The 27,077-nt window shown below is 36.8% G+C and overlaps 1 protein-coding gene across 11 annotated transcripts in view; it reads right to left on the bottom strand.

Moving 5' to 3' along the window:
• Positions 1–14,923: 14,923 nt before the first annotated feature.
• arhgef10la (Rho guanine nucleotide exchange factor (GEF) 10-like a) overlaps positions 14,924–27,077 on the bottom strand; it is a 142,135-nt gene continuing 129,981 nt past the window's right edge. For 10 of the 11 annotated variants that reach the window (XM_058790882.1, XM_058790886.1, XM_058790883.1 and 7 more), the window contains 3 exons: positions 26,664–26,835; positions 19,627–19,749; positions 14,924–17,638 (listed from right to left, as the gene is read on the bottom strand). In XM_058790882.1, the coding sequence (XP_058646865.1) occupies positions 17,100–17,638; positions 19,627–19,749; positions 26,664–26,835 (834 nt within the window). In that variant the 3' untranslated portion in view covers positions 14,924–17,099. Of the gene's footprint in view, positions 17,639–19,626; positions 19,750–24,520; positions 25,671–26,663; positions 26,836–27,077 lie in introns of those variants that run through there. The other variant, XM_058790887.1, reaches the window with a different exon arrangement.

Below are 27,077 nucleotides of genomic sequence, written 5' to 3'. Positions count from 1 at the left end.
CTCTTACTGGGCTCTGATAAAAGTTAAAAGGCATCACAGTGGAATTCATTTTCTCTAAAAATCTGAACCACAAAAGCCTTTTTAATGACCAAAGCTAATGTGTCTTGCTTTCCTGTCAGCCCTTTCCTCTTAAAGCGAAATGGTCTGTCCCTCATTCGACCATTTCCCCTAAAGTTTTCCACACTAATGAAGACATACACGCTTGTCAGTCAAAGGTCAAGGCCTGGGTGGTTGGCATGGTTCAGTTAGCCGCCGCTAGCGGTTGCCCTAACATCACCATTATGGGGGCTAAAAGGATCTTTCTCCATTAGCGACTAAATCATTTCTGACTGAATTATTATTTTTTTTTTTTTTCAATAAATCAGAAATATATCAGAAGCAACTGTCATTTGAATGAATGTGAATGCTAACCAATAGTTCTCTCCAGGTATTACAGATCTCCTTGTCATCTGTTCAGGCAGTAATTAAATTTCATTGCTACCAGAGTGCTCACTAGCACCAAGAAGTTTATTTCATTAGACGTGGCTACATTTCAGTTTGATTCTATTCTACATCCTGCCTAGTTGATAATTCAGTAAAATCTTATGTGAGATGTGTATTATCCATTAATATATGTCCCATGTGACTGTACATATCAGGATATTTAAGAGAGTTTCCATCCTGAAGTGGCCAGCGATTGAATTGAATACAATGAGAAAGAGAGATAAATGTCCTGGAAGCAATTTATTCAGTGTTTTATAGATAGTGCATGCAAATGAGGCTGTGATTGATGTAAAATGTAATGACAGGATGTTATACATCAGGATGTGGACATATGGTGTTTAATTTGAAGTCATGGGCTGTTGATTGTAGAACAGCCTTCATATAAGCTTTGGCATAAGAGCTGTCAAAATCTATGTAACTCCAAACCTTGTTCAAAAAGTTTCAGTGAGAAAGCCAAGCTCTTTTATTTTCGATGGGAACAGAATAAAACTCTTTACAGCCCTCTGAAATACTTTTTCCAAGAAAAAAAAAAAAAAATTGTTCCCTGCACTAAGTTTACAAAGCAAAGTCTCAAAGCCAAAGCTTTGTGTGATTTTGCTTTTACTGTAGAGATCTCAGCATTGATTTCTCTATTTTGTGGCAGCAAATTAATAATGCATGCTGTTTACACATGATCAATATAATGTCATAGTGGAGGGAGAGGTAAAAAAATAACCAAATTGAGTGCTATATTTATCTGCCCGTTGCAAGTTAAAACAGTGTTGGAAGAATTAGCTTGTAAAAAGATAGCAGAACATTGGTTAGCGCAAAGGAAGCGACAAAAATAAAAAGCAATAGAACACAAAATCCTTTATTGAACAGGATAACATAGTCTAGCATTTGTCACAGTATGCTGCAGCAACACAGCACTGTTATGAACTGCTTTAACCTCTAAGTGAATAGAATCTAGACAACAAAGACAGAAAGTACAGCTGAGCAAATATAGAAGCAGCTTCAAAGGAAAACTTCAGCCATAAATGAAAGTTCTTTCATCAGTTACTAAACCTAATGTTGTTCCAGACCTATTCATGACTGTTCCAAAAAGACACAAAATCACAATAAAAGTCTGAAGCCATCCGACAGCTTTTAAGTTGCTTTTCTCTGATAATGTCCCTCTTCAGTGAGCTGTTAGCCTTTGTGACCAGCTCATTGAATCAGCGATGAATCTTTCAGTCCGGTTTTGTGAATTAGTCAAAGAATTCAGCCTTGAATCGAACATTGCTACTTCTCTCAGAAATGTGCCAAAGAATAGCTAGGTTAAATGTCATAATTTTCCAAAACGAATGACTTTCGGACTCTTCCTCAAACAAAGTCCCAACAAAATCGTTTGGATTGCATTCTTAAAAATAAAGGTTCTTGATTGGCCTGTATGGTTCCTTGAAGATCCTTTAACATCCATGGAACATTTCTATTGCACAAAAGCTTCCTTTGAGTGGAAAATGGTTCTTTAGATTATTATTTGTTTGTGTGTGTGTGTGTGTGTGTGTGTGTGACTACGCAATTCAACAATGGTAACACAAACACACACACACACAATATTATAGTGAAATTTAAAGTTACAACCAATCTATGAATATTAAGTAATCACATAAAACTAACTCAGATTTGACCCCAGTACGCAGTTTCACTTTCCATTAACTGTAATGGAACTGCAATGATCAACCAGCACAAATGTTACAATTTTCTCCTTTGGTGTTCCATGGATGGAAGAAACGCATACAGGTTTTGGAAAGACATAAGGGTGAGCAAATGATGACAGGATTTAATTTTCGAGTGCACTATCCCTTTAAAGAAAATGCAATACACTCTCCTCCATGACTCCATACCTCTCTGCCTAGGGAAACATTTGCATGCTGTGCCTTTCTGGATCTAACAGCTGTCAGTTTGGCTTACTTACCTTCAACGTATGTCTCCTTCTCTCTGCCTTTGTCTCTCTTTCATTTTCTCTCTTTCACCTTCTCTGTGACTTCTTTTCCTGTTTCTCTCACCGGAGACCAGATGAAGCACAATGCGCCTGTGATCAGGGATTATGCACTTAACATCAAGTGTTACTTCTACCCTTACATGCCGTACTGCACTTGCTAGCATAATCCCTGAGGCTCTGCTCTCCAGAGATGCACATATTTATTCATGCGAGTGCACGACAAGCAAAAAGTAGGTTAAAGTATGTTTTCAATTAGGTCCAGTGACAATTAAAGTAAAACAGCCATGAACATAGTGGTGCTCTTCTGGGCAAGCATGGTAAATATCTCCTGAGAACACACATGAATGCACACATTAATTGAATTTAGTTTTATAAAGCACTGCTCAATACATATTGTACATATTGCTTTACAAAGCCCCTAAAGAGCTCAAGAATCTATGAAATAACAGTATTTTTTAGGCATAAATAGTCAGGTTTATGAATATAACAAGAAATACTTTAAGAGTGGGGTAAGAAAATGCTTTTTCAGTGCTGGGTGTGTGGAATAATCTAGGTTTATGACAGTTGTATTCCATTTGCAGTTCAACAGATTAAAATGCATCAAGAGACTCATTTATATCATATTTTTCTGAGATGTTATTGAAGCTCAACTCTACAGCTAAAGTCAGGGCCCCACAGGTCTGTATTCATCCTCAATGAATCCTCATCCTCCTTCGTTTTCACACTGACAAAAACATATTTACATAGTATTTCCTCCTTCTATGACATTTCTTTCCTCATTAAGCATTCATAACCCATAGGAACAGACACGCTGCATTTTTTAAATAATTTTATTTTGGATGTTAATATTGTCATGTTCAGAGTTATTACAACATCATTTTTACCCAGGAGTTGGCCCCTCATATGAGCAACCCAAAGCAACGTGCCTAATTACATATAATTAAGCCCCAGCGTTTTGGAGAGCAATCGCATATTCCCTTTATTGTATTACAAATGGGACCATTACCTCTTAACAAGGAAGGCTCATCTCTGCAAATCAGGTTAGAGAGATCCTTTCCAATTCACAGCCCTCTTGTTAAATGTGTCTGAAATGTCATTAGGACTCTTCAATCTCATCTGTGTTTGTTTTAGAACACCATATGATTATAGAAAATCCTCTGCTGCAATTCACTGCTGCTGCCATTTCACAGTGTGTGGCTGGATTTTCAAAGAGGATAATATGTTATATTTAAAATGATTTGAAGCGAACCGAGACGTCCTCCATTTTTAAGTGAGCGGATAGATTGCAATGTTCTTTGTGGATACCTGCTGGAGCATCTGCTGTTCGTCTCTTCTGTATTAACAAATTAGAAATTAGTAGATGTGAGTACAGCCATAATTATTTGAAGGGAAAATCATCAGATAAACAAATGCAGCAGGAAATAAGGTCAGTGAATAAATTTGCTGAAGTTGGCAATAAACACAAATTAGACAAGGAGACAAGCGCTCTCTCACTCAACATATTTTGGGTCATTAGGGAGTTGAAAACTAGCTGAGAACACACAGTATATATGTGACTCTGGACCACAAAACCAGTCTTAAGTCGCTGGGGTATATTTGTAGCAATAGCCAAAAATACATTGTATGGGTCAAAATTAGAGATTTTTCTTTTATGCCAAAAATCATTAGGATATGAAGTAAAGATCATGTTCCATGAAGATATTTTGTCAATTTCTTACCATAAATATATCAAAACTTCATTTTTGATTAGTTATATGCATTGCTAAGAACTTCATTTGGACAACTTTTAAGGTGATTTTCTTAATATTTAGATTTTTTTGCACCCTCAGATTCCAAATAGTTGTATCAATGGAAAGCTCATTTATTCAGCTTTCAGATGATGTATAAATCTCAATTTTGAAAAATTTACACTTAAGACTGGTTTTGTGGTCCAGGGTTACATATTACAGTATATAACCAGCATAACCTCTGCGCTTTCATAGTTACTCACGCAATAGCGCATTTGTTTTCCTCACATGGGTGTCTCACACTCAAGTCTCACACTTGCTACCTCATTAATTGTCTAAATAAATCTATGAGTAAAGTTCAAGTTCCATTACTCCATGTCTTCAGTGTCAGAAATCATTATGCTGATTTGCTGCTCAAGAAACATTTCCTTTCTATTTTTCAAGTCTCAATTTTGAATAAAAAAACGAAATGAATAGAAAGTTTTATTAGTATTTAGTATTTATAAAATTATTTAGTATTTTATTAATCAAAAAATAAATATTCATCTTTCATTCACAAATCTTACTGACCCCAAACTTTTGTATGGTAATGTAATTTTGAAATCCTTAGTAGCTGTGAATAGCACCTTTAAATACAGTTACCCGAATGAGCTTAAAGGGATAGTTCACCCAAAAATGAAAATTCTGTCATTAATTACTCACCCTCTTGTCGTTCCAAACCCGTAAGACCTTCGTTCATCTTCGTAACACAAATTAACATTTTTTGATGAAATCCGAGTGCTCTCAGACTCTGCATAGACTGCAATACAACTGAAATGTTCCCAGGTCCAGAAACGCAGCAAGGACATTTTACGAAGCTACGAGAATACTTTTTGTGTGTAAAGAAAACAAAAATAATGACAAACAAGAAATGACATGGTTTTCCAGACAAATTAGCTATTTATTAAACTCTTGAACTATATGATACAGCTGCTGAATAATACCAAAGTCCCTTTAAGGCAAGTCATTTCACTTGCCGGCCATCTTTGAAATGCCTCTTGGGCATGCAAGTTCACCTACAGTAGCTTACGATTAAATTTCATATTTGAAATCACCAATGAAATCTGACAACAGCTGTCTCATAAATGTTGTTTCTTTTGCTCAAATAAATGTAAACCTTATGTAGCCTATCTCCACCCCTTTTTCAGTGCAGAGCTTCTGTCATCTGTTACAATATAAAGTATAAGGTCGTACGAATAATTTCGGTCATAAATAAAAGAATAAAACGATTTAATGCATCCTTGCTAAATGAAAGTATTGATTTCTTAAAAAAAAAAAAAAAAAAAAAGAAAAATTACTGACCCCAAACTTTGATGATGTTTTAATAAGATTATTTATTATTTAAGATTATTTATTTAAAACTAATCTATATGGAACTAAAAAGTTCAAACTTATTGGTAATTTCCTGTTTATTTTGCTTTATACCTGTAGCACTTGAATATGTTATCAGATTTCTGGGGTTATAAAGACAGCCTTTATGACATAATGAATAAAGATGATTCATATTGGTAAAGCCATAGTATCACTGATTGTGAACGTGTAGCTTCTGACTGGAGCAATTACGTGGCACTGTTGGCTTGTTGTTACAGTAGTGTCAGACCTTTGGTTTTGAGTGAAACCGCTATGACCCAGAGGTGAGAATCAATATAATGTATAGATCTCACTCACTCACTCACTTAGCAAGGGTGAAACGTGTTTGTGTCGGTCAAGGCCAGTCATGCTCATCTGGATACCTTGTGTTGCCATTGCCTCATTAAAAATGAGACACAGTGCAAAGGTGTATTGAGTTTCCAGACTACTACAAAACAAATACAATTACTCATCCATTAAGTCCTCTAGAAAACAAGGACTCACATTTCACAGATGTCTGGTGTATGATGCCAATGATTTTTAATTTATCTGTATGGTGTAAGTTGCTGCCTATTGTATCTTTAAGCGTTGAGGAAAGTGGAGTAATATGTCAGATAGATGTTTCACCTATTATTCTAATAAAAACTAGGTCATTTTTGTTATATATTTGCACATATATTTAGAAAGAGTGATTTATAGAGTCGCATGAAAAAAAGTGACGATCATTTTCCTAATGCATGACATTGTTTTGGCATTTCAAAGCAAATTGTCTACATGACAAGTAAAATGGGTTTTATGTCAAAGCAAATGTATACAGATCTAAAAATATATTTGTGTGTTGGTGAACTGCCAATGTATAATTTTGTGGCTAAAGATTAGCATGAATTATTAAATGAAGCATTTCCCCCCCCCAAGCTGTGGGGGAAAGAGTGCCAGATGCCCAGTGGCTCAACAAATAGTCAAAAGCTTTGAATCCGTATGCAGGAAATACTTTTGTTGAAAAACTTGAAGTGGGGGCCAGATTTCTTCAAAGAATCTCAGAGGCGTTGGCAAAGAAAATGCCACTTCTGAAATAAAAATAAAATTATGTACCGAAGAAACTACCACAAACTGGGAAACTGCATGCAGGGAGAAATTGCATTTTTCTCTGTAACCTTGATGAATGGAATATGGATGCAAACAATATGAATAATATACATCCCAAAAAATAAAACTCTGCTATAATGCATTATTAAATAGTTATTTGTATAAACAACTAATTTATGTTCATATTTTTATTAGAAATATAAATAATTTAAATATTCCCAATGATTTACCCCTTAACTTACATAGTTTACCGTTACAACGGACCCTGTTTTCTAATTTCAGTTGACATTCATGAATATATTTTTGTCGTATTAGTTTCCCCTTACCTACAGGGCAACATAAGTCAAAACTGGCATAGCTTACACCAATCTCCCTTGGATATTCAATGCAAAAATAACCTCTTTGCTCCTTATTTGAGCCTTAGCCTAGTTCTGGAGAACTATCAGAGGCCTGTTTCTCCATAATGTACTGATTATTCCATTGGCTGCTTTAAACGGGAATGATGCCCTTAATGAAATGGCTGCCATTGACATCATGAAAGCGTTCTTTAAAAGAGATGACAGCGCTTTAAACTAGGGAAGGGCATGTTTAACATGAGGGGCTGTTGTCTGATCAAAACCCTGTTGTGCTCTCTGTGAAAGGCATGACTTTAAAAGCACCCAGCAGGGCACTGCACAGCCAGACTCAAAATCAAGGGCTCGTCGTGATTTGGTCACAAGGCAAAAACATGTTACTTTGACACTGAAGGCCACATTCATCGACTGCTTAGCAATTACTACAGTATCATCTGCTTGCTTTAAGATTTCTGACTAATGTCTTGTCAGTTATGATTGATGGGCTTGAAAGTATATGTACTTCATTAGCAGCACTTTGGAAGACACCCATAGAAACCTTGGGCTGTCACATCATCAGACAGCTTTTCACATTTCCTCGATTTAGTTTCAAAACTGAGTAGAACATTTCCACTGAAAGCCCAATTAGAAGTCATGCTCTCTGACAGATTGATAGTTCATTTAGATGATCCAGAAATAGCGTTTGTTCTCCCACTAAAGCTAAAATGCGAAATTCACACTGTTTATCATCTTTTCTCTTCTTTTTTTAACATAGAGAATTTAGGGTTTTATGTCCCATCTGTCACAGCACATTTGCTGGGCTGCATTACAAACAAAATTACTCGGAGGGAACAGTGGACCTGGTCCTGAAACTGAGACGGCAGTCACGTTTCGATTGAACAACAATGTGATTTTCTCAAATGATATAGATTACTTAAACCCTGTTTGTTTTCACTATAAAGCAACTTCCTAAGGGATCCCTGGTAAGACAGAATGACTCATAGCTCTTTGATTTCATCACATCTGTTTATGTGACAAGAAAACAAGATGGTATCATGTTGTGTAATGAGGGTTATTGATGATCTAGGATAAAAATAGACAGCCTATGCACTACTTTTAAGGTCCACCTGCTGTCAGGCAGTTTCATTAGAGCTGCTAGATCTTTTGCTGCTTAACCTCCCTCTGATATCAAAAGAAAAGCAATGTTGAGTTTAAATATTTAATCTAGCTTTTCTTACCTGTCGTGTTTTGAAACCTTATTAAACTTATTTGTATCCAAACTGTCTAAATTTTGTTCAGTACAGAGCTCAAGTATAACACAAAAGCCAATGTGCAGTACTTTTCTCTTGTTTAAAATATATACTTGTGTACATACATGGGTCAATGACATCACGCAACTATTTTATTCAAAAACGCATGCAATATATACAGAGGCTTCCATGATCACCATGTCTCGTTTGGTCAGGGAGCATTAAGTTGAAAAAACCAGGGTGATGCAACTTGTATTTTTTGTTGATATGGTACTTCTATCTTATATTGAAATATTAATTTCCAGCACCCATTTTATTTACTACTACAGACCACAAGTCCTCTAAACATGCATAAAACCATCTCACTGGTTTGTACACAGTAAAATATTGATAGGAGAATTGGGAATTGCTCCCCTAACTGTGTGCCAGCTCGAATCCCTGGTGACAGCTGCTTCCCCCTCAGGCAAACACTTTTGTTTTCTTGCCTAAGAAAACAACCGGCGGTACGAGAGCGCAGGGGCTTACTTAGCACACTGGGATGTCCTCAGGATATTGCTAGCAAATGCAAAGCAAACAAGCTGCAATTCTTTCAAGCATTCCTTATTTATGTCATTACCCACCTATTTCTCCTCTGGCTTGACTACATTAAGTAAAGTAGTATGTGCAGTCTGCTGGTCATTACTGCAAAATAAATTCTGACGGGGAGAACAGGCAGGTTGTGATAATGTATGGTATATTGTCCCATTTATTACCAAGTAAAAATAAAAGGGCAAGAAATATTGAATTATCAAATTTTCTTGAGAATCAAGAGGTTGTGTAGAGATGTTAAACCGTGTAGGAGCTTGGTCAGAATGACAGAAGTATTGCGAGTGTGATATTTATTTTATATCAGGAAGCTAATACTGAGTAACTTACATTTTAGATGGTACTTACTTTGTTTTTTGCTACACCAATAAAAATAGTTTAAAACACAGCCACAGAGTGACACAAATAATGGTATTCCTGAATAAATCAATGGTTTTGAGTAAATGATTCAGTGAATCACTAATAAGAAATAGCTTCATGAATGAGTCAGTGTTTTAGAACAAATTAGCTGAGTGAATGATTCACTGACTAAAAACATTGATTGCACTTGAAATTGTTATATACCTTCAGAGTAGGTAATCCTTTTGAATAATTACTTTCTATATAGTATGTGTTTAGCATAAATGTAATCTGAACATACTACATTCGTCATATTGGATAGTAAAGTGGCCAACAGATGCACACTTAAGAATCCTGACAGAAATAGTATATCATCCGGGTACTTTTTTATAAATACTCTTAATTTAAACATGTTCACATTTAGTTGTTCTCTTACTATATAGAAGTGATACAGTAGCGTTCCTTAATGAATCGATGTTTTTAAACAAATCACAAAGATTTTGTGAATTGGTTTGTTTGTTTTGCACTAACTGGTTTGTGTGAATGTTTCAATGACTCAAAAGGTTGCTTGTTTTGTTCCCAAATCAGTGTTGTTGAACAAATTGTTTGAATTAATGATTCAGTGATTCCAGTCACTTGCTGCCACCTACTGGTGTATTAATGTAACCTGCAGAAAGAATCGGAAAAATTCCCACCACTAAATTGGACACTAAAGTACAGCCTATCCTTTATTAGAGGTGAACTATTCCATTAACCCCATATTGTTATACCGCAAGACAAAAAAGCATTGCACTCTTAAATATCTCCATTCCAACAGATTCAGCTCTCTGCTTTCACCACGAGGAGACCTTTTTCAGGATGACCTTGAATGAGTGCTTCTGAATGATTAGGTTGTGCTTTACATGTAAGCAAGCTTTCACAGTGGCAAGAACATGCCAGGTGAAAAAGAGCTCTTCCATTAACATTCACTCACAAGCGTTTTTACTCAGGGTGCATCTGTCACACAAGAGTTAGTTGAAAACAAATGGCATGGGAATGCCATCTATTTGTCAGCTATGAGCGATGTGGTGCCTGATTCGGATCAGGCCACAGCACATCGTAGTACAACAGCCTCTCAGAAGGAATACCAGGGGAAAAGGTAAAGATTGCTTTGGCCCCTCGGTTATTGTTTTACAGGATGGGTCATATTTTTTGTTGTCCTGCAGAATCTGTTTAGACTTGTGTCAGATAAGACGATTATTACTTGTCCACGGTTTGAATCCAACTGCCACTGGAAGGGAAGCACAGGAAAAAACTGAAGGTCTTGAATGTTAACGTTCCTAGTTTGCAAAGCACTGGCTAACAAAACAAGCATTTTATCTACTTGAAGCAGGTCCATTTGAGGAAATCAAAGAGTTCAGGTGAAGGCCTAAACATTTTTGAGCAGTAAACCTCTTTGAATGTAAAAAAAAAAAAATGACAGAGCACAAAATGCTGAGTTTACTTTTTAAAGGAAAGAAGAGGTTTTCAAAATGACTGGATGGTGCACAGTGTACCTTAAAATTTTTATTTTTAAGACTCTTAAGTAATGCAATATTTTGCATAACACAAAATATCAAACCAGATAGCATTCATGTGAATTGCTTCACTGCTTATAAAAGCCTTCTTTTGGTCACATTTATGTACGAAAATGGCATTATACATGTACAACAAGACAATATATTTAAAATTTCACTCACCTATTACGATTACATCAAATAGAAGACAAGGCCAGCAGAAGAGTTTGTTCAGGTTCACTGAGCCTGAAAGCACCAGCAAATTTAGAAAACATCATCTTCAGTTTGACAAGACTGACAATACTCAAAATACAGAACCGCGCTGTGCACAGTGCAAATGCTCACACAACTGAGGGCCAGTTGTATAAATGGTCTTCTAGGCATCTAATTTTTTTTTTTCAAGACTGTTTTTTTTTTTTTTTAATTCAGTTACATAAAAGCATAGATTAGTCTAAACTGAATCCAAAAATTACCCTTTGGTTAACTGCTAGTTGGTCAAACTCGTACTTAAGTTTATGCAAATGGTCCCAAATACTCACAATACAATCAAATACAGAAACACGCTGCAAATACGCACAATGCGACCAAATACAGAAAAGTCACAATGGAAATGTTTGAAGGGGACCCCAACAACCCTTATGAAAATTAACCATGGTTTTATTATAGTAAAAGTGAAAAAAACGTTTCACAGTTACAGTAATTTTGTATTTTGTCTGCTTATTTAGGCTAATAATATCCAAAAAAAAAAAAAAAAGCAAAGAATCATATGATCAGGATGTTAAAATCAACAAAAAATCGAATTAATAAGCATATCCCTCACTTAAACATTTCCGATGTGGTCTGTGCGTATTTGCAGCTCGTTTGTTTGTGTTGTAAGAATTTGCAATGCGCTTCTGTATTTGGTCGCGTTGTGAGTATATGAGGCGCATGTGTTTTTCATTTGAGCCCTCTCGTATATTGGCCACTTGGTTTTGCTAATAATTCTGTTCTAAAACTGCGTTTGGCCATAATTGTTGGCGCGGAATAGCAGTTCATGCATATTACAATGTAACTGACATCTCCAGTGACTGGTTGATAAACCAAGGGAGCCTCCTCTGTGGAATTCTTATTATTTTTTTAACTAATGAGAAATAGAGCCATTCTGCTGACGCAGTGAAATACTTTTTTTGTTTATCAACGGAGGCCAAAGTCTCCAGCTATGGATTGTCCTGCGGCTTCCTCCTTCCCTTCTCTATCCACAGAGATGTTTGAGGGGAATAGCAGTGGTAAAACATAGTGGAAGCCGACTCCAGCAATATTTTATGGTTTGCAAGGTGAGATTACAATAAAGAAATAAATATTCTGAAGACATGTAATAACTTGAGATTTTATTAACACTAAATCCTTCCATTTTTTTCCACCACAAAATTTTGAGTAGGCTGTGCCTCCCTTTCTTCCCGACGAGCCGCCATGGCAATCTGCACCTTTCAAGCAAACCATGTTGTAAAAAGAAGCTTTTTAGGTTTCAAATGATAACACAATAGACATTGTTCAAAATGGGGGAACAATTAAGACATGCTCTGGTCGTCAAATGTTAGTGAAATATAATTAAAAGTTTATGAAAAGGAAAGTTAGTTCACAGAAACTTTTTCATATTTGCAGATCTCACTAGGTTTGAAATGTGCTATCTAATACAATGAAATTCAAACATTTCAAACAAGTCTCACTACTTTTTGGGCCAATGCATATGGCATCATAATACATATGATGGATATGCCACAAGTCTCCTCCTGGTGGGTGTATAACCCAGCGTGGGATGATCAAATTTTCATTCATTTTGTATGTTTCATTGGTTCCAAATAAAATATGTTTTACCAACCATTGGAGCCAATGGTCAGTGAGTCCAACAGAGAGAAATGAACAATTGATAGACCTGTGATTTAGAAAACGCCATTTAAATGCAGCGGCGTGTTTTCTTTCAAGCCGCCAGTTAACAATTCATGCTCAGAACTGTCATCTTTCAATACATCACCAACCGTACGTTTCGCTTTCACACAGGTCTGATTGGCGTCAACATTATTATATTTCATCCAAACATCACAGATACTAAATGTCTTGGTCACAAGCCACAGGCCCTTTAACACATCTTAATGGAAAAAAGACAGATATGTGCAACAGGAAGTAGTCTTTTGCATTCTCTGTACGAATCATTAACTCTGACATTCTTTGTCAAAATTAGCAGCTGTGACTTATCAAAAATAAAACTAGCTGTCAACAGCAGAACATTCATCTGCATGCAAATGATTCCTAAATCTTGAGAAGAAACATGCAGTTTGCCCACAGCTGTGTTGCATGATAGGCAAAATTCTCTCAGGACACCTTTAGTGCCACAATACGCACATGTATCTGCTGTTTGCGCACTGTTTGTCAGCCAAAATGCTTGCGCTGCAACCTGCCTCTCTCTTTGTTGACTCCAAGGCGAAAGTGTGGCTGGTATACGGGTCGTTCTAGAGCTAAACTCCATTTTAGAATGCAATTCAGCACTGCCGTACAATCGCTGGCTTATGTTGGGCGAATAAAGCGTTCGCACCCATCCTGCATTACGGACTGACTCAGCATGTGGCACCATGTGATCTCGGTTTGTCTGTGCTGCGACTGTCCCACTGGAATATTTTACAAGGGTTCACAGGAAATGAGCAAATGACTTATGCAAATTGAAAAGCAATTGAAATAACCACTGCTGTGACTCGCTTTTTCTGCAAAGATGAATGTGTTTGTAATGATATGTGGCAAATTTCTAATATTGTGGGTCACGCTTGGCCATTTAAGCCAAATGGACAGGCTTAAAACTGATAAGGGCAATGCCAAGGTCATGTTCTGAGACAGAATTGTCTTGTGTGATTATACTGGCACAATTTATTATGAAAACGAATCACTCTAAAGTGCCTTAGTTTTCTCAAAGTTGCCTAGAAACGCTGTAAGAGATTTTTAGTACACTAGTCACACAACACCGAGTAAGTACAAATAAGATTGACCTTAAAAGTAAATATGCAGAGTATCAGAAGCTTGTTTGATGTTTTTATCCTCAGCAAATAACATGCCTGGGTGATTTTCTTGTCTAACGAACAAAACTTCTCAGGGAAACAGCATGTAAGCGCAGCTGTTTCACAGAACTGCGATCTCCAATCAATTTGATCGCAAATGACATTGTGCTCAGCGCAACTGCAAACACCCTTCATGCTGTAAACGACACTAACATGGGTTTAAGTGGGCTCTTGGACGTGTATCTGCCTAAGGCCAGCGTTCTGAAGCCAGCAGGGCTAGGATGAAGAGATTCAGCGGGAGCTTTGGTCTGTCCTCAGAACCTCCATTCCACTCTCACAGCTGTGTTTACACCTGTCATGCATCATCTGAATGCACCCAAGAGTCCTTGGGTTATAAGTACGTCTTTTTCCACCAAAACGGTGTTGGTGCTCAACTAGAGAATATTTGAATTTGTAACTTGCTCAATTTCCTCTGACTTGACAGCTGAATAATGCCATAACTGACCACAAACAAACAGCACAGTTTTATGTTCATAATACACTCTTAGAAAAAAGCTACAAAGATGTCACTGGGGCAGTATCCTAAGGTAAAAGTTACATTTTTGCAACTTATTTATCCCTAAACGTTACATATTTATCCCTAAACGTTACATATTATTATTACCTAAAAGGTACATAGTAGTACTTTAAAAGAACATATTAGTACCTTTTTTCTGAGAGTGTGGCATGCATAACATAATACTCTTACCAATAATGCCATTTGCAAATTAGGACACTATGAATAATTCAAATCCAGAACAAACTCCATTAAAAATTTTCATACGTCTGCTGAGCGCAGAGGTGCTGAACTGTGTTCAGCAAAAGTGATCATTTTCAAATCTAAGATGTTCTGGCAGCGGCAACGGTCGAGTTTGTCACCATCCCAACATGCATACATTTATTCAGATCTGACCTTTTGGTACAGCTTCTGGGTTTTTCCAGTGTGGGATGTCATTTAATGCACCGTACTTATCCACCATCTCTGTGTAAATCGTATGTAATCACAGGGATTTTTGCTTTTGTGAGGGTCAACAAGAGATGGGAAAAAAGCACGGCCCTGAATAAATTTGTCAGCTTAGCAGCAGCCAAGAACACACTAGTTTTGCCATTTTATTTCCTACATTTACTTTAGACTAATAAAGTGCACTGTTTACAAGAATCACATACAGAGGTAGATTGTATTGGTTTTATTTTAGTAACAGTGAATTGACAAACATGAGGCTACATTTTATTAGCATAAAAAATAAAAAAAAATCAGTGCATTTGGGACACAAATGGAAACTTCAAGTGGTTACTTTATATGGATGGATAATGCACACTTTGTATTATTCATGCTTAATTTAATTCACTTTTACTTATGAATTTCATATCCAAACAATGAATGACTGTTGTAGCACTACAGTTATTACATTCAGTGGGATATTATGGCCTTCATAAATGTTTTATGTTATAATGCAAAAACATAAAAACTATTTAAGTTTAACAGTTTTAATAAAAGTTTGCAGTACCCGGACAAATTATACATTTCGTACATTCATAATGTTGCATGGTATGAAAAATGCATGACGACAAAGTGGTGAGGGGTGGAAAAATAAACCATTTAACTAGATTATTCAGCAGCTATTTCTGAGGAATTTTAGTTTAATACAGTTTATTTGCTGTCTTCAAAAAAGATTAAACCAGCCTAAGGTGGTTTGCTGGTCTATGCTGGTTCAGCAGGGCTCCAACTTTGACCAAGCTGGTTTTTAAACAGAGCTTTTTAGAGCTGTATTCATTAATGAGTTTATTATTTATTTACTTGTTCATTTGTACCAAAAACAACCTCAAACTATTCCCTTTTACACAATACAATGTGCATCTGGCACAATTCCTAATGGAAGACTGGAAGACAATGTCTTAAATGTAGATCAAACAAGAAAAAAAAAAAAAAAAGAGGGCAACCAACTGTAGCTTGCAGATGGAGCTGCAATATTACACAAAATATCAGCAGTGAATACCCTTCAACAAGATCAAATAAACATCAAAAGCTTCACAAGATCTCCAACTTTCCTGCAATTAGTGGTGCTTGTATCTTTCTCCTACCAGCTGCTAATGAACTTGCTTGTTAAGTAATGGTGATTTAAGCAGACGTTTCAAATGACTGCCATATGGTGAAAATGTTTTCAGGTTGTATACATAAGTCCACTAAAAATATTTTTAATGAGGCTTCACCATTCACCACAGAAATTTAGGCTGTCAATTGTTTTGAAATCCATTATTAACACTCACTCACACAGCACTGACCTGCACAGGCTTGACTTCATGTGTTCGCATTATCAAGAGTCAAAGGGTGAGAGTATTCTCTGAGTGACTGCACAAAAGCATGAAAACCCCTTTCACTTTGCTTTTCACTGATATTTCTTCAGATGCAAGGGAATAATAAAATCTGTGGTGTGGTAAATCCATGATTCACTAAAGGCTGACCAGACTGAGGCCTCAAGGAAATGTTCTACTTGAATAGTTTAGGCCATGATTATGGTGAAGTCTGAGATTAAATACATGGATTTTAATTCTCTACTGGTAAGGAAACACCTTCCAGGTACTGTACAGAAATGAGCGACAGAGGCTAAATTAACTGAAAATGTATTACTCTGAGCCTATTAGTTATGGAATATTCTTATCGGAGGACCTGGATTTATCGAGATCGCAAGGTCATTTAATATGGAAGACATTTTTTTCTGAGAAAGTGAACAGTCCAAGTGCCTCACATTTTGTACCACACATGCCCAGCGAAAAGGAAAAGTTCACTCTGAAATGAAAATTCTGTAATTTACTTATCTTCATGTCATTCCAAACCCATATTACTTTGTTTCTTTCACATATCCTGGTCACCATTCTTCTATATAATAAAATTGAGCTGTCAGGCTCCAAAATGACATATACAAAAAAAATTAAAAAAATACAATAAAAAAAAATAAACAAAAATAATAATAATATAATATATATATATATATATATATATATATGTATGTATCAGATATTTTCAATTAATCACTTACAAAACAGGTCTGGATGATTTGTTCATCAATCGGTTCTTAAGAGAGGAAAATTATCAGAGAAATAACCCCTTAAACTTTAAATGGACTGTTCATCACACAAACTTACTGAATGACGATAATTTGGGAGGATGAGCCAATTTTATGACAGCTTTTGTATCTTTTTTGAAGCTTTCATTCATTGTAACAGCGCTGAAAAGAGTAACCAGAACATTAATTAAAAAGAAAGTCATTCAGGTGTGGAATGACATACAGTATGGGTAAGTAAATTGTCAACATTTTCATTTCACAATTCCTTAAACACAATTTCAGTTCAAACTGTGAGAGGAAGCTGCCAGATCATAAGTGTGCTTTCTGCGGTGGTCGCCACAGAACCCTCCCTCAGTCGGCGGAAGCCCTTCCCGCCCGAGATGACTGCTACTGAGGTAACCCTGTCCCTCCTCACCCTGTCCCTCTCACAGGGTCGACCCCTGACCCACATGTCTGGATCATCGCTGAGTTCATATATGGAGCCGTCTTCCATGCTGTGTTCCAAAGATTCTAAAGATGAGTCCGAGGCTTCGTCCCCTCTCGCGGTTAACGGTCGCCCGGGCAAACCTGAGGTTGAGCGGAGGCGGTACTGCAGCAACACCCCGCCCCGTCCCTTCCCTTTGCCATCCACTTGGGTGGAAATACTGGGCTGCTGGAGAGATTCCTGAGAGGACGAGTCACTGCGGTCCTCCACTCCACAGGCCGAGTCATGCCCTTCCACCATAGAATCCCGCTTCAGAAGATCAGGAGACAAACTGCTGGAAAGGGCAACTAAGAAATCCACAGGCCCGCAGTGTGCATTAAGAGATGTCATCCCTTTACCTGTGCCACATTGAAAGAGAGCTCAAATTGCTTTAATCAGAAAAAAGCAGCAATGCCAGAGGGTCAGAGAAACCTTCAAATTTGATAACTCATTTCCATTATTACTCATACTACTTACTGAAATGACTTCGAATTAAAGGAATAGCTCAGATAATTGGTCATCATCCTCGGTTGTTCCTTTCCCCATATCTTTTTTTTTTTTTTTTTTAATTTTAATTAAAAGATTTTTTCCATATAAGGACGAGCTCCAGATCAGAGGGGAAATACCATAAAAAGGTAGTTCATATGACTTTAAAATTATGCTACCATATAGAAGTTTAGGGTCAGTAAGATAAAACATAAAAAAAAAAAAAATTAATTTATTCAGCAAGGAGTTGTTCTTTAAAAAAAAAAAAACATGCATCATGGTTTCCACAAAAATATTGAGCAACAACTCAGCATTTTAGAATTTCTAAACCATGATGTGATACTAAAGACTGGAGTAATGACTACCACAGGAATAAATAACATTTTATAATAAAATAAAATACAAAAATATTTTATTTAAAATTGTAAATATTTTACAGTATTATTGTTTTTACTGTATTTTTGATTAAACAAATGCCTTAGTGATTAAATATGACACTGATACGTGTGTCATGTTAGTTTGGATATCAAATATTTGCTCACAAGACATGTTGAACTACTTTATGGTGCTTTTTCTTTCAGGATCTTTGCGAAGAAGCTTTGTAAAAAAATGTTTTTTTTTAAAAAGATTTTTAATTGTGTGCCACAGAAAAAAAAACATAGTTTTTAAACATGATGGCGAGTAAATAATGATAGAAGTTAAAGCTGCAGTCTGTAAGTTTTGCCTCTTTGTCGCCATCTGCAATTGCAGTTATTTGCGGAATTATCTTCCCTGCGTGGGTTGTGTGCCGTCACGGCTCCAGTTCGGATGAATCTAATGTTTTGAGGTGAATGTGTGGTTGTCAGTCACCGCACCGGTGTGGATATTCACAGTACTTCGGAATCACAGATTCTAGCCTACATCTTAGAATATATGACCAAAATAAGAATTTTCACCGGATATTGACATCTGAACAAGTAAATAACAAGTCTGCCACTTTTGTTCTGACCAACTGAGGGGAAAAAAAAAAAACATTACAATAAATTGCGCTACCAATGGTCATTAAATCTAACGATCACTTAGCTCGTATCACATCAAACCATGTAAATAATTATTATTGTTATATTTTTTTCTCAAATTGTGTTTGCGTGTATGTAGTCTGTATTAGCGTTACATATAGATTTCAATTTCTGTACTGTCTAATCTCTAATTGTCATACCATTCGAATTTCATATAAAGAAATTCTTTCAATCCAAAAATCTAATTATTCTTTCTATTTCAAAATGGTTCTCTTTAAAATACAAAAACTTGTGTAATTCCACGTAGGCTATCTGTAATCAGATGCACATTTAAAACTGGAATATAATTTAATTCAAGTCACATTTATTTCATAAACACATAATCCTTTCTGGATTACAATCCACCATCAAAATGATCAATTTAATTATTCCAGCTGCTGTGAGAATAGGCTTTAAACGATCCTCTACCTGCAGCATCCACACACACGATATAGCCTACTAGCCGGGATGCCTTCTTTTTTTTACAGAAGTGACGTAATGACGCAACGCCATGCTTGAATTTCCCGCAAATTCCTACCAGTACCACTCAAATTAGAAAACATTATTATAAGCTAACCGTGGTGAATTGGGCTAAAGTAAGGCAAAAGTTTTGAACACTGGCTGGTTATGTACTTGCTCAAATATTGATTTCGGATCATTTCATCACTTTAAATTTTAGAGTGAAATATTATTTTAAAAAATGAATCATTACGTAATTGTCTCTTTGAATCATTGTCCCTTTGTAATCGTCCTATCATTGTAGAAGAGACTTTCCAAAAGGACTAAAAACACTTATGTATCATAAAGAGCCACCATCTGTGTACCTGTAATTTTGGGGATGCCTTCCAGCTTGGGCACAGGCAGGGTGATGATAATGCCCTGGGCAGTTCCCACCCACAGCAGCCCCTGGCAAATCAGCAGGCTGGTAACTCTCATGCTCTTCTGACCTTCAAAAGAAAAATACAGGGTCACCAACACTAAAAAAAAAAAAAAAAAAAAACTTTCTTTAGTCAGCCTGTTTATATCTATGCAGTATGATAGCATATTTACAAACATTGAAAACCACTTTCCTGCTTGCACATCAACAATTATTGTATCTGTGGAGACTCAGATTAAAACCCAGCACACTGCTGATTGCCCCCTCACAGTTGTGCTTCTCTCATCAGCTTTATTTAACTGGTCAATTATAGCAGTGTGTAGGTCTGACAGCATTTAAATCGCTGTTTAGACAAAAAACAACACTGAACATTCAAACAACTTCATTCACAGTGCCCAAATCCCTGACCCTGAGTTTTTAGACATCAGAAAGCCACCATGGCCTAATTACATCAAAGAAGAACAGCACAGCAGCGACTTCAGCAAGCATGGATGGTGGTCGCATGCTCCTGTTATAAAGCTCGCTTTGCATGAGCGATCGGCAAGTGGCTAATTGATTCCTTTTCATGGCATGCTGTCTTTAGGTTGCTATAGTACTTGGGGAGTCTTTTGCTAATGTGTAAATGAAGCATTTTCAGTATGGTAGTTAGTCACCAGGAAATCACTGAAGGTCATGAAAAAACATGAGTGAATGCACTGCATTAGGCAGAATTCCTTCTTAGAAATGTCAGCTGTCCGTTCCTGCAGAGCATTCACCTATTATACATTCTTTTTCTGTGCAAGAGGGATCACCTTAATAGTAGATTGTCAAATAAATCTGCAGTTCTACAGTAATGCATATGAATTCATGAATGCTGAAAACATAAGATGCTGAGGTTTGTGGAAAAAAAATGCATATTGCATATTTTATTAGATGTCCTTGTAGTTGAAGCATAATGGGCCTCATTTACGAAACGAAGGTACAACAGAAAAATGGGCATACAGGCGTTTCAACACAAAACTTGGAATTTATCAAAATGGATGTGAGCGGTAGCTATGATCAAACCTCACGTCAGGTCTGAGCACGTGTACGCAAGTTTTTGAGTTAGCCTGAGTTTTGGAGAATTTTGTTCATTTAGATTATTTTCCTAAACCGACAAACAAAGCTTTTTTTTTGTTTAGTTTTTTTTTCTTTCAGGGCTTTAGCTTTATATGAGGAAATAGCAGCATAAACAACAGATGATGAGGAATCACACATCGTCGTATCATGCACCTGCAGCGCTTCTGTGAATGGAGCAAAACAGAAATTATAAGAGGAATAAAATAAACAGGGCTACACTAAATATATTTCCCTTAATTAACAGATTAACAAAAGAAAAAAACAAAACAAACAGTGCGACAAGTATAGGCCACTTTCGTTTTTGTGACACTCTTAATGCATTTTATATCTTTATTTTTTTTTTAAATAACTGATCGGTGATCGCGCAGGTGCCTCACACACACACACACACACACACACACACACATTTCAGCGTTACTAACTTGACATTTCAGCCATTAGTCTAACTAAAATGCAGTCAACCAAACATAAAAGTTACACTGCATAATTTAAGGTCCACTGTAAAATCAGCGTGCAGCGCCGAAACAAACATTTATTGCGCATGTGAAGGATGATGTTTTACGTGGATATTGGAACACAAGTGAAGTACAAAGCCTTGTTTACATCATAGATAATAGTTTAGCAACCAAATGTTACATGGCAAAAATGGAAACATTTGGATGTCGAATGAGAGAGGCTTGTGAGACCAAGGCTGTTTAGTTTCACTTTAATAAATTCATTTTAGCTTGACGTTGTATTCTGTTTATAATGAATGCCACTATAGCCTAATTTGTGTTTTATTTCATAGTTTAATATAACATCTTATAGCTACCCATTTTTTCATTCTGGTTTTGTAATACCGTTAAATTTAAAGGGTTTGTTGTGAATTAAGAAGAACTAAATAATCTATATAGTGTTTATAATATTTATAGGCATAAATGTTTCGTTATATTTACTGATATTTAATATACATATAAATTAATGCCATTGTTTGCAATTATAAGGTTAAAGGGTGTTTTTGGAGTAAGATCAATTTCTCTTTCATGAGATTACTTCCTCTTTTTGGCCGGGTTACGTTTCTCCGTGTCGTAAACTCTAAGGGCGAGGCTTCTAAACTTCTTGTTTTTAGGGGCGTGATATTCAAACAAAGATTGTTGTCTTCCACATTTATCAATGTACGATCTTTCATACGATGGGATTGGCGGCATACGAATGTTTCATAATCACACTTGAACCTTGTCGTAAGCTGATTTGTGCGCTCGGATCTGCACTCGTTTCTACGTTAATGATAAATGAGGCCCAATGTGTACTTGGTCTGTTTCTGCATTATAACTATTAAGATTTTAGGTTAAAAACTATTGACTTTTAGTATATAAGATTCAGCCTAACATTAGGCAGTTCAAAAACTAGTGGTGTATTACAAACAAACAATATATTTTCAACAATTCTCCAGCTGTGGTCCTTGAAGAGTCTTTAGCCACTCAAATTCTCCTCCTCACCGTTCATAAGGATGATATAGACACACGTCCTCTTTCAGGCAGTTTCGTAACATTTTATGTTGATTGGAAATTCTTAATTATTGCCCTGATGGTGGAAATGGGAATTTTCACTGCTCTAGCTCTTTTCTTAAAGCCACTTCACTAATTTGTGAAGCTTAATTATCTTTTGCTGCACATCAGAAATATAGTCTTTGGTTTTTCTCATTGTGATGATGATTAAGGGAATTTGGACTTTGTTTTCTGTTAAACATATTTTTGTGAAACAGGAAGCCATGGCTGGATAATGTCATGTTCATAATCCCCCTTGGAGTGCTCAAAATTGTAAATATGAATGGGAATATACTTCAGAGATATTTTACTTATAAGAATTTTTAGGAGTACCAATAATTGTGTCCAAAGTGTATTTGAGAAAAACATTAATTTCATAATGAGATTTTCCCCCATTTTCAATTTTGTGTTTTTTTAATAAAAGATCAAAAGGATTAATAATGCAGGTTTATTTTCAGAGCCTTCATTTATCATATTTACCAAGGGTACCAACAATTATGTCCACGTGTGTGTGTGTGTGTGTGTGTGTGTGTGTGTGTGTATATATATATATATATATATATATATATATAAAGGTGCATCTCAATGAATTAGAATGTCGTGGAAAAGTTCATTTATTTCAGTAATTCAACTCAAATTGTGAAACTCGTGTATTAAATAAATCCAATGCACACAGACTGAAGTAGTTTAAGTCTTTGGTTCTTTTAATTGTGATGATTTAGGCTCACATTTAACAAAAACCCACCAATTCACTATCTCAACAAATTAGAATACTTCATAAAACCAATAAAAAAACATTTTTAGTGAATTGTTGGCCTTCTGGAAAGTACGTTCATTTACTGTATATGTACTCAATACTTGGTAGGGGCTCCTTTTGCTTTAATTACTGCCTCAATTCGCGTGGCATGGAGGTGATCAGTTTGTGGCACTGCTGAGGTGGTATGGAAGCCCAGGTTGCTTTGATAGCGGCCTTCAGGTCATCTGCATAGTTGGGTCTGGTGTCTCTCATCTTCCTCTTGACAATACCCCATAGATTGTCTATGGGGTTCAGGTTAGGTGAGTTTGCTGGCCAATCAAGCACAGTAACACCACGGTCATTGAACCAGCTTTTGGTACCTTTGACAGTGTGGGCAGGTGACAATTCCTGCTGGAAAATGAAATCAGCATCTCCATAAAGCTTGTCAGCAGAAGGAAGCATGAAGTGCTCTAAAATTTCCTGGTAGATGGCTGCGTTGACTGTGGACTTCAGAAAACACAGTGGACCAACACCAGCAGATGACTGTGGAAATCAAATCATCGCTGACTGTGGAAACTTCACACTGGACTTCAAGCAACATGGATTCTGTACCTCTCCACTCTTCCTCCAGACTCTGGGACCTTGATTTCCAAATGAAATGCAAAATTTACTTTTATCTGAAAAGAGGACTTTGGACCACTGAGCAACAGTCCAGTTCTTTTTCTCCACAGCCCAGGTAAGATGCTTCTGACATGGTCTCTGGTTCAGAAGTGGCTTGGTAGCCCTTTTCCTGAAGACGTCTGAGCGTGGTGACTCTTGATGCACTGACTCCAGCTTCAGTCCACTCCTTGTGAAGCTCTCACAAGTGTTTGAATCAGCTTTGCTTGACAGTATTCTCAAGCTTGCTGTCATCCCTGTTGCTTGTGCACCTTTTCCTTCCCAAATTCTTCCTTCCAGTCAACTTTGCATTTAATATGCTATGATACAGCACTCTGTAAACAGCCACACCTTTCAGTAATGACCCTCTGTGACTTATCCTGTGACTTGTGGAGAGCTTCAATGTTCATCTTCTGGATCATTGCCAAGTCAGCAGTCTTCTCCATTATTGTGGTTTCAAAGAACAAGAGATACCCAGAATTTATACTGTAGGGATGGTCATTAATTGAAACTCTAATGTAAATATTCTAATATTTTGAGATACTGATTTTTGATTTTCATGAGCTGTAAGCTCTAATCATCAAAATGAAATGTTTTACTTTACATGCAATTAATCTAAAATTTATGAAAGTTTCACTTTTTGAAATAACTTACAAGAAAAAATTAACTTTTTCACAACATTCTAATTTATTGAGATGCACATGTATATATATATATATATATATATAATCAATTAACAATGCATAATGTTAAAACGTTGAACCTTATGTCATATATCATATGAATATATAAAGGAAAGTGTGTCTTAGGTCCTGTAGAAAAAACTGTTCTTTTCAATGCACTTTGACTCATCAAATGATTCAAATATTTCTCTCAGTTAATTAGAGTGAAAGTCAAAGTGAAAGTGAAGTGACATATGGCCAAGTATGGTGACCCATACTCGGAATTTGTGCTCTGCATTTAACCCATCCAACGTGCACACACACAGCAGTGAACACACACACACTGTGAACACACACCCGGAGCAGTGGGCAGCCATTTATGCTGCGGCGCCCGGGGAGCAGTTGGGGGTTCGGTGCCTTGCTCACAGTCGTGGTATTGAGGGTGGAGAGAGCGCTGGACATTCACTCCCCCCACCTACAATTCCTGCCGGCCCGAGACTCGAACTCGCAACCTTTGGATTACGAGTCCGACTCTCTAACCATTAGGCCACGACTTCCCCGTACTAAAGGTACTAAGAGGTAATAAAAGCTGCATGTTTAATATAAGAAATGTGGTTTAAAACAATTTAAGATGGTCACACCGCAGGCCATTCAAACAGATTATTATGATACAAAATTATTTCATCTTAATTAACTACAATATAATGTTAAGGGCAGAAGTTGTAAAATGTGATATAATATAATATAATATAATTCAAAGATTCTCTTTGATGTAATATGGATCTGACTGTTCCAGCTATTATAAGAGAGGACGGATTCAGCCTGACGTCTGTCTTGCTTATCATGTCTGAAGGTTCTAGCTGATGAGAAACTGCAGAATAATCTGTTCACTTTAAGAAAATAATTAATTCATCATCCATCACTTGGGTGCAAACCTGTGGGATTAGCAGACCATTGATCTGTAATAACTATATCAGTCCTCCTATGTGTGATGTGTGCAGATTAGCATATTCAGGAAAGCCAGTGGGACGTTCTCTGGGCCTAGAGTAAAAAAGGGGAAGAAGGCATCTGCCAAAGCTTATTTTCACTTTTGTGCTCCATTGACTGTAAACCCCTGAACATAACATGAAATCGCAGAGTTACCTCACCCAACATGAACTACATATTTAAACACAGCTAGCTGCGTAAGTTTGACAACAGCCTGAGGGTTGCAGGACCTTCGCAGACATCTTCGCCACAACACTCGCCTTTACTTCTTCACGTGTCTTTTGAAATACAGCTGTAACTTTGATCCAGAGGTTTGATGTTCTTGCTGTTTGACAAAAAAAAATAAAATAAAATAAGGTATATGTTTTTCTTTTTGATTTTAATGAGACACAGTTGTAGCAACAGGCCCGTTGACATTAACTTGCTCTGGCCAGTTCCTGAAGTCTGCTACACAGCTTTGGGTTTATTTTTCTCCTTCTCCTTTCTATTCCACTTGATCGCAATTGTCTGTGACAACTGGAGGATCGTGGGCTATTTTTTTTTTTGCTAAACGTGGACAATCGCATTCAAGTGAAATCAAACATTATTAGACAGCCTGAAAGGAGTTATTCTGCTCCGGAGGATTCTGCGAGCTACTGGAGCGATGCCGCCCAGATTTTCTCTTTATACAGTCTGATGTGTGGCGCTGAATTGCACTGAAGTGATGTGGATATTTACTTCAACTATTATTTTCAGTTTCCTTGCTTATATAATGAATGTTTACACAAGCTCCCTTTACAAAAAGGTAGCAAAAACCATGGCTTTGTCTTACATATATTTCATCTAAAGTGCAAAAAATTTGACAAATTTGAGATTTAACAGGACCTGAGGGAGATAAAGATGGCTAAAGGTGAGTGCAGAGAGGTAAAAAAGTGAATACAGCTGAATTGAATACCAGCTGCACTGAGAAAAGGCACAATGGCAAAACGCTGGCATATTACCAACATGCCACGGCTGCTGGAGTCATGACAAGAGTGTTGCCATGGCAACATTTCGAATGGAAAGCTTTGTCTGTGCCATTGTGACTTTTCCTGCCTGTAACCCCGCAGCTCCATTACTGCTCTGCGGGGTCTTAAGTTAGCTACTTATTCATGGTCGGTCCCTGGAGAGCCAGCCTACAGGAATCATTCCAACAAGAACTTCTCGTCATTACCTTTTTATCACAAGAAGTGCAGTTCAAAGAAATGATGGAAACAATGCTGATCAAGCATGTGTGAAGGCATAAAGAATTTTTGTATTCAAACGTCTCCTTCCGTAGGGTCAAAGGAGAGATACTCACTGGGGTTGTAAAACGATGAGGGCATAGATATGTTGATCTCCTGCAGGTGCTCCAGTGTTTCCGTATGGAACAAGCGTATAGAGGAACCTTCTGAAAAAGCCATCCATACGCCCCCCCCAGCACGTACCATATGGGCCACACTCACCATCGGGTCCTGATGGACCTCAAATCTCTAAAACAGAACAGAGGACAATGAGATTACATTAGATATCTAACTTCATATCAATACAGGTCTAGTGGGACATTTTCTGATAGTTTGTCATCGAGCTGTTTTTAAAGATATAATGCCAACTTCAAAAAGGTGAAGAACTCCACTACACAACTGAGAGGAAAAGTTAAGATATAGTTTACCCACAAAAGAAAATATCATCTCATATCAAAAAATGAGTAATTTTCTCAGAATAATGATATATA

The sequence above is a fragment of the Onychostoma macrolepis genome, chromosome 11 (genome assembly GCF_012432095.1).
Source record: "Onychostoma macrolepis isolate SWU-2019 chromosome 11, ASM1243209v1, whole genome shotgun sequence".
NCBI classification, from domain to species: domain Eukaryota; kingdom Metazoa; phylum Chordata; class Actinopteri; order Cypriniformes; family Cyprinidae; genus Onychostoma; species Onychostoma macrolepis.
The sequence above is the reverse complement of the archived record's forward strand: the minus strand, read 5'-3'. Positions and strand labels throughout refer to the sequence as shown.